The sequence below is a fragment of the Orcinus orca genome, chromosome 2 (assembly GCF_937001465.1).
Source record: "Orcinus orca chromosome 2, mOrcOrc1.1, whole genome shotgun sequence".
Lineage (NCBI taxonomy): Eukaryota > Metazoa > Chordata > Mammalia > Artiodactyla > Delphinidae > Orcinus > Orcinus orca.
In genome coordinates this window covers 128343829-128352285 of record NC_064560.1, presented here as the reverse complement: position 1 = coordinate 128352285, position 8457 = coordinate 128343829, and the positions used below count along the sequence as shown (strand labels likewise).

The 8457-nt window shown below is 50.0% G+C and overlaps 1 protein-coding gene across 2 annotated transcripts; it reads left to right on the top strand.

The window, feature by feature from the left end:
• Nucleotides 1-2053: 2053 nt before the first annotated feature.
• LOC101287187 (granzyme B) lies at nucleotides 2054-8242 on the top strand. Of its 2 annotated transcripts, XM_004283108.4 has the most exons (5): nucleotides 2055-2256; nucleotides 4865-5012; nucleotides 5467-5602; nucleotides 5802-6059; nucleotides 6715-7327. In XM_004283108.4, exons 1-5 carry the CDS (start codon nucleotides 2196-2198, stop codon nucleotides 6856-6858), a joined length of 747 nt encoding a protein of 248 aa, XP_004283156.1. In that variant the 5' UTR covers nucleotides 2055-2195; the 3' UTR covers nucleotides 6859-7327. The 2 variants fall into 2 exon arrangements, with proteins under 2 accessions (XP_033267518.1, XP_004283156.1); XM_033411627.2 differs by lacking the exon at nucleotides 5802-6059 and having other exon boundaries at nucleotides 2054-2256; nucleotides 6715-8242.
• Nucleotides 8243-8457: the final 215 nt, after the last annotated feature.

The following is an 8457-nucleotide window of genomic DNA, read 5'->3' as shown; positions in this document are numbered from 1 at the left end:
AAGAAAGTATATTCTGTTGTTTTTGGATTGAATGCCCTGTAAATATCAATTAAGGCCATCTTGTTTAATGTATCATTTAAAGCTTGCATTTCCTTATTTATTTTCATTTTGGATGATCTGTCCATTGGTGAAAGTGGGGTGTTAAAATCCCCTACTATGATTGTATTACTGTCAATTTCCCCTTATATGGCTGTTAGCACTTGCCTTATGTTTTGAGGTGCTCCTGTGTTGGGTGCATAAAAATTTACAATTGCTATATCTTCTTCTTGGATTGATCCCTTGCTCATTATGTAGTGTCCTTCTTTGTCTCTTGTAATAGTCTTTATTTTAAAGTCTATTTTGTCTGATAGGAGAATTGCTACTCCAGCTTTCTTTCGATTTCTGTTTGTATGGAATATCTTTTTCCATCCCCTCACTTTCAGTCTGTATGTGTCCCTAGGTCTGAAGTGGGTCTCTTGTAGACAGCATATATATGGGTCTTGTTTTTGTATCCATTCAGCCAGTCTATGTGCATGGGCTTTCTGTAGTTGTGACGAGCTGGGGCTACTCTTCGTTGTGGTGCGTGGGCTTCTCATTGCAGTGGGTTCTCTGTTGCGGAGCACGGGCTCTAGGCACATGGGCTTCAGTAGTTGCATCATATGGGCTCAGGATTTGTGGCTCGCAGGCTGTATAGTGCAGGCTCTGTAGTTGTGGCGCACGGGCTTAGTTGCTCCGCATCATGTGGGATCTTCCCAGACCAGGGCTCGAACCCGTGTCCCCTGCATTGGCAGGCGGATTCTTAATCACTGAGCCACCATGGAAGTACCTCAAATTTTCTTAATAACATATACTACCACTAAAATAAAAAAACTAATTTTATTTTTAAAATTTCTACCACTGGGCAAGCTAAGTTCAAAAAAGTAGAGGCTTAATAAATGTATCTGTTTTCATAAGGAGGATATTTACCCTGGAATTATGTCTTTTGATGCATAATATTCCTCATAGAAAAATTGTAAAGTACAGAAATGTAAAGATGGAACCTTAAATCACCAGAGTCTAATCACTGAGAGATTCTTTGTTGTTCTTGAACAGAACTGGGCTTGGGCTATTTAGAAAGAATGGTCCTTCATGTCCATTTTAGCAAGATCATTAGCAGAGTTTGTTCAGCCAATGTCATCCTATAATGTGCCAGACCTGCTGTATCAGAAGTGTGGCTTTCTGCACACAGCACAGAGAATACTAAAAGGACAATTATTGGTCTTTGGTCAGCCGGCATGCTTTCCCACTTCACATGGTACAGGCAACTTAGTAATTTGAACTTCCTTTGGCGAACCAGCCTTTTCTCTGTCTCAGTTCATGTGGTTTGGGTGAAACTGACCCCAGCCTATCCAAAGTAGGAATGACCTAGGCTTAAATCATCCCTGGATTCAATTTCTAGGGTCAGAGTGATTCATGAATTTAGGCCAAATGTCAAGTGCAGAACGTTTGTTCCCAAACATTAACAAGAGAGATGGACTCTATCACTCTGAGCATTTGTAATTAAAAAAAATAAAAGATGTTAAAAGTCCTCTAGAAAGGAAGTTAAGGTGATGAATGGGTGCCTATATAGATTTAGTACATGGTGGCCATGCTCTGTCATTGTCCTGTGCGTCCCTCAACCAAGCCCTTCCCGAGTTGCAGTCTGGTCACAGATGTTTCTTTCTCTTCCACCAGACAGTCAGCTCTCTAAGGGAAGGAGACACATGTGCAGTATGTTTGATCATAGCATAGAGAAGAGCCTAAACTCATATCAGCTAAAGAAATCATCCTGTGGACTCAGCAGCATGGAAATGAGGCCTTGGTGGGTCAACCACTGATGACTCAGGTTTCTGGGCTCCAGGACCTCTACTGGGCGATACCACATCCTACAGTCCCCGCCCTGTATTCTTGGGTTCCTGCTCTAGGCTGGAACATGTGGTCGGCGCTGAGTCATCATCTGTGGGTACCCATGTGGTCACTACATGTTTCTCACACAACCACCCAGAGAACGTCATCAAGTAGACGGAGTGGGGGCGAGGCAGCTTCCATAGAAAGCCTTCTAGGATGACGCACTACAAAACCAGAGGGGAACAAGAGGTCACCGAGCCCACTTGCACCTCCTTCCTCTCCTGCGGGGGCTAAAAAGAGAGCAAGGAGGAAACACCAGCAGCTCCGACCTGGGCAGCCTTCCTGGGAAGATGCAGCCACTCCTGTTCCTGCTCCTGTTGGCCTTTTCACTGCCCCCCAGGGCAAAGGCTGGTGAGTGACCATCCCCACCTTCAGAGGCCCAACCTCTTACCCCAGTTGGCACCGATCACCTGCCCCTTCTGCACACCCCTGATCCCTCTATCCACTGGGAACATTCTGAACACCAGCTCCCGTCCCACCTCATACCCCCAAGTATGATGCTGGATACGCCTCCAGCAGGAGTGACAGAGCAAAGGTTGTTCTCAAGAAAAGCCAGTGGGTACTATCCCCTCCTCCAGCCCTACATTTGCTGTGTGGAAAGTCGAACTTTCCTAGAAGTGATGGCAGAGGGTCGGAAACTGGAAAAGAGAAAATAATCAATTCCCCTGAAGAGGGCAGAGTGGGCCTGGCTTCTGCGTCTAGGATGAGACAGGTGCTCCCTCAGCAACTGCTCAGCAGACCTCGGAGTTTGTGCTGTTGCCTTTGCTCAGTCCCCAGGCTCCTCAGTCCCCTTCCCCACCTCTGCTTTCCTTTTCTTTTTTTTTTTTTTAACCTCTTTATTGGAGTATAATTGCTTTACAATGGTGTGTTAGTTTCTTCTTTATAACAAAGTGAATCAGTTATACATATACATATGTTCCCATATCTCTTCCCTCTTGTGTCTCCCTCCCTCCCACCCTCCCTATCCCACCCCTCTAGGTGGTCAGAAAGCACCAAGCTGATCTCCCTGTGCTATGCGGCTGCTTCCCACTAGCTATTTTACATTTGGTAGTGTATATATGTCCATGCCTCTCTCTCACTTTGTCACAGCTTACCCTTCCCCCTCCCTGTGTCCTCAAGTCCATTCTCTAGTAGGTCTGTGTCTTTATTCCCGTCTTACCCCTAGGTTCTTCATGACCTTTTTTTTTTTTTTCTTAGATTCCATATATATGTGTTAGCATACAGTATTTGTTTTTCTCTTTCTGACTTACTTCACTCTGTATGACAGACTCTAGGTCCATCCACCTCACTACAGATAACTGAATTTCATTTCTTTTTATGGCTGAGTAATATTCCATTGTATATATGTGCCACATCTTCTTTATCCATTCATCTGTTGATGGACACTTAGGTTGCTTCCATGTCCTGGCTATTGTAAATAGTGCTGCAATGAACATTTTGGTACACGACTCTTTTTTTTTTTTTTTTTTTTTTTGCGGTACACGGGCCTCTCACTGTTGTGGCTTCTCCCGTTGCAGAGCACAGGCTCCGGACGTGCAGGCTCAGCGGCCATGGCTCACGGGCCCAGCCTCTCCGTGGCATGTGGGATCTTCCCGGACCAGGGCACGAACCCGTGTCCCCTGCATCGGCAGGTGGACTCTCAACCACTGTGCCACCAGGGAAGCCCCATGACTTTTTCTGAATTATGGTTTTCTCAGGCTATATGCCCAGGAGTGGGATTGCTGGGTCGTATGGTAGTTCTATTTGTAGTTTTTTAAGGAACCTCCATACTGTTCTCCATAGTGGCTGTATCAATTTACATTCCGACCAACAGTGCAAGAGGGTTCCCTTTTCTCCACACCCTCTCCAGCATTTATTGTTTTTAGATTTTTTTGATGATGGCCATTCTGACCGGTTTGAGATGATATCTCATTGTAGTTTTGATTTGCATTTCTCTAATAATTAATGATGTTGAGCATTCTTTCACATGTTTGTTGACAATCTGTATATTTTCTTTGGAGAAATGTCTATTTAGGTCTTCTGCCCATTTTTGGATTGGGTTGTTTGTTTTTTTGTTATTGAGCTGCATGAGCTGCTTATAAATTTTGGAGATTAATCCTTTGTCAGTTGCTTCATTTGCAAGTATTTTCTCCCATTCTGAGGGTTGTCTTTTGGTCTTGTTTATGGTTTCCTTTGCTGTGCAGAAGCTTTTAAGTTTCATTAGGTCCCATTTGTTTATTTTTGTTTTTATTTCCATTTCCCTAGGAGGTGGGTCAAAAACGATCTTACTGCGATTTATGTCGTAGAGTGTTCTGCCGATGTTTTCCTCTAAGAGTTTGATAGTTTCTGGCCTTACATTTAGGTCTTTAATCTGCTTTTCTTCCTAAGCCATTACTGGCTCCCCTCTTTCAAGGATGAAGCCACTGTTGGGCAGACCAGAACTTCTCTCCTTTCCAGAATCCCACCAGCATTGGCCCTACCAACAACCCCCTTCCAGAGGCCCATTTTGTGTGTGTGTCGGTGGGGGGTGGACAGGGGTGTGGTCATTCCTTCATGTAGCCAACAAATACTTATTGGGCACTTACTGTATGTCAGGCCCTGGGAAATAGGCTATGATGACATCTAGATCTCTACTCTAAAGCCCTGAGCACTGGAAAGCTAGGCTATCCTAGACATCACGGGATGACAGGGCCTTTAGAAACTCATTAAAACAAAGCATAGTCGGGAGAGGAATGTTCAGAAGCCTCTAGGACTTTGCTGTACCTAAGACAGGTATGCTCACCTCCAACTATGTGTGGAAGACAGTTTCACAGACCCAGACTGCTGCTCTTCCCTTTTCTAGAAGAGGATGTTGAGGCCCCTCACACTGCCAACCTCAGGCCAGGCTGGACCTGCAGTGCCCAGCAGTTCTGAGCTTCAAGCCAATGTCTGCCAGGTGCAGTCAGTGGTTGCACACAAGCAGAACATTCTTTTCCTTCAGGGGAGATCATCGGGGGCCATGAGGTCAAGCCCCACTCCCGCCCCTACATGGCATTTCTTCAGATCTGGGACCAGGATGATCAAAAACGGTGCGGTGGGTTCCTGATTCGACAGGACTTTGTGCTGACAGCCGCTCACTGCTGGGGAAGGTGAGGAGCCGGAAGTAGCCCGCACCCTCCTGAAAACCCCTGACAGGGAGCCCTGCCTTTTTCTCTGGAAGCAACCAGCCTCCTAGGAGCACATGAGCTGGGAGGGCTCCTGAGAGGGTGAGAAAGAGGGCAGCGGGGAGGGGCAGGTCAGTGTCAGAGGCATTGCTGAAGTAAGAGAGACTAGAGATAGGGCATGCCTTGGTAAAAGAATACAAACTAATGCAATTTCACATGTTTTCCTGGGGCTGACACTTGGGAACCACTGTGCCCTTACCAATGGCTCCAGAATCCGACCTTGGCTGCCAACAAACAGAGGGCACAGACAGTTCAGCCCCCGGGGCCCTCCTGTTGCCTGCATTTCCCCTCAGCTACAGCACGGCTCTGGTGTCACCTGCCCTTCGGCTCCTGGGCTGTATCTCCTGTGACTCCACCTCCTGCTTTGCTGTCTGTGCAGCTCAGTCAACGTCACCCTGGGGGCCCACAACATCAAGGATCGGGAGAGGACCCAGCAGGTCATCCCGGTGAGAAGAGCCATCCCCCACCCAGGCTATAATGAAAAGAACTACTCCAATGACATCATGTTACTAAAGGTAAACCTCCTTGCTTCTCCTGCCCTCCTGGAAACAGATCATTTCCCCTCCCACTGCCACGCATCCCTTTCCTCCCTCCCATCTGGCTGCCTGACCAGTCCCTGTGGCTCAGGTGAGAGGGAAGACACTGCAGCATCATTGCCATGTCCAGGCCCGGGGACCACTGGCTGAGCTGGACTCTCTTGCCTCTTCCCATCAGCTGGAGAGAAAGGTCAAGCAGACTGCAGCCGTGAGACCCCTCAGCCTGCCCAGGCGCAAGGCTCGGGTGAAGCCAGGACGGGTGTGCAGTGTAGCCGGCTGGGGGCAGGTCGCTCTGGGCACGTACTCAGACACACTGCAGGAGGTAAAGCTGACCATACAGAAAGATCAAAAGTGTGAACTCTACTTACACAATTATTACAACAATGCCATTCAGCTGTGTGTGGGGGACCCGAAGGAAAACAAAGCTTCCTTTAAGGTGAGAATGACCACCTACCTTGCCTGGCTCCGGGGAGACACGTGTTTGTAGAAGATCTGGGACCAGGGGACCCAAGCAGTGTGGGAACTGCCCCACCCTCTAAGCTGGGACCTTTCTCTCCAGGAAGAGAAGGGGCAACAGCCAGAGCTGGGAGTGCCTAGGGCCCCTGCAAGTCTACAAAAGACCTATGGGGAATCTAAACCTGGTGCTCCTTCAGAGCGGGAATTTGCAACACACTGAGGCACAGGTGTTAGAAAACTGGGCTTCCTGAGTGTGTGGTAGTTAAAACCAGGTGCCTCCTCAGAACTGGAACCCACCTGGCTTAATGAGCTCATCCTCCCTGTTGAGTGTCAGCCCACCAACCTGCTTCCATGTCCTTGAACAGCAGCTTGGAGCCCACAGTCCCACAGCGTCTTGATAGAGAAAGGATCTGAGACCTGGGGGAGGAGAGGGTGCTGCCACCTGGTGAAGTGAAGCAGTGACAATGTCCAGGGTCAGGGCTTGGCAGCCGAGGGGACCACGGGGGCCTGCCCTGCCCTCTGACCTCCTACCTGGAGGCCACGCAAGGTGGCCTCCCCCGAGAGGGGGCTTGGGACGGCAGGGAGGCAGGACCAGGAGGAGACCTGGCTCAGTGCTTCCCCTTCTCTGTCCTCAGGGGGACTCCGGGGGCCCTCTGGTGTGTAACAATGTGGCCCAGGGCATTGTCTCCTATGGACAAAAAAATGGGTCACCTCCACGGGCCTGCACCAAAGTCTCAAGTTTCCTGCCCTGGATAAAGAAAACCATGAAAAGCCTCTGACTGCGGAACCAGACCTTCTTCCCTGGAGCTGATCCAGAATTACTGGGGGGCTGGGGGTATCAGCAGCCGAATAAATGTCTCTCAGCTGAGCGGGAAGGGCTGGCTTCTCGTTTACTCACTGACCCTTCTTCATAGGCACCCACTCTATGTTTCGAAAGCCAACGACCAAATTTTGCAGTTTTCTGCTTCCACCTCTTCCCCCTCCCACCATCTCTTCCCATAAACCCCATGCAAAGCTGTTACCAGGTCCTGCATACCCACACCTGTCTTTCAGGGCCTGCCCTCCTTCCAGGGCTGCCGCTGAGCACCGTCAGGAGAAAACATGAACCTCTCTGGTCCTGGGGCTTAGGGTGAGCTTCTTGGCTCCTGGCCCTGTGTTACATGGCGGAGAGGAGGGGATCACACCGTGGGTCCTGGACACAAAGCAGGCGCAGCCTGGGGCTGCAGCTCCGGGACAGAGCCCCACCACTGGGGAGGGGAGGCGCCTTCCTGAGCAGACGTTTCTCTCCCACATCCAGGGAGGCCGGCGCAGAGCAGGGGTGGGTCTCGTGAAAAGCTCCTCATTCTCACCTAGGCTGAGTGTCCTCCCAGCCTTCCTCGGAGCTCACGGACCAGCTCTGCCTCCAGTCCCCAGGCTGCCTCTTGTCCATCCCTGCTCACCACCATGAGTTCTCAGAGTCCACCGACTCCTGTCCCCTCCAGACCACACTGATCTGAGCTGACCCCTTCCTCATAGCCTTCCCACCCAGGACACCCTGAGCACCCTAGGGTTCCAGCAGGGCATCACCACTGAGATGCCAACCCAGCTCAGGCCCTGGCAGAGAGGGGTATCAGAGGGACCAGGCCTGTGCTGGCACCGGGCAGGGCCCATGAGGGATGTCTCTCCAGAACCCTTGGCCCCATCTCTCTCCTGGTCAGGGCCAGCTCAGTTCCCACATGCAGCCCAATGCCCGCCATGTGTTCAGGGTCCACTGGCCACGTGGTCACTCAGTAGCCTGAGTCCCTTTCAGCCTGTCCCTCCTTTAGTCACTGCTGGCCTCTAGGCCGAGATTCCCTGCCGGTCACCTGGGACCTTTTGAGTTAGAAAGGACTCCTGTCTTTAGCAGGACTGAAAAGCACAATGTTTTTCACCAATCAACACACGCACTGATTGAGCACCTACTAAGTGCCAGACATTGGGGTTGTACGGTGGACATAAGATAGGTGTAACAGTGAGGAGCCAAATCTGACTACATGTTGCATCTGTTTCTTTTACTTTAACCTTTGCTTTCCGTTGCTTTTGTTCACTAAAAGGATACTGTCTATACACAATGGCCTGCCTCAGGGAACCCTGTCTCTCTGCCTGAATGTTAAACGAAAGTGCCTTTGTTCAGGGAAACATCCTGACCCTGTCCACCTTTGGATGGCTGCAAGAAAGAAGAAATTGGACTTCCCTGGCGGCACAGTGGTTAAGAATCTGCCTGCCAATGCAGGAGACACGGGTTCGAGCCCTGGTCCAGGAAGATCCCACATGCCACGGAGCAACTAAGCCCGTGCACCACAACTACTGAGCCTGCACTCTAGAGCCTGCAAGCCACAACTACTGAGCCCACGTGCCAC

Excerpts from the sequence above, each read along its gene's own strand:
- LOC101287187 (XM_004283108.4), top strand. The coding sequence starts at position 2,196 with ATGCAGCCACTCCTGTTCCTGCTCCTGTTGGCCTTTTCACTGCCCCCC. Across the intron at positions 2,257-4,864 it reads GCCCCCCAGGGCAAAGGCTG|GGGAGATCATCGGGGGCCAT; the intron begins GTGAGTGACCAT and ends CTTTTCCTTCAG. Across the intron at positions 6,060-6,714 it reads AAAACAAAGCTTCCTTTAAG|GGGGACTCCGGGGGCCCTCT; the intron begins GTGAGAATGACC and ends CTCTGTCCTCAG.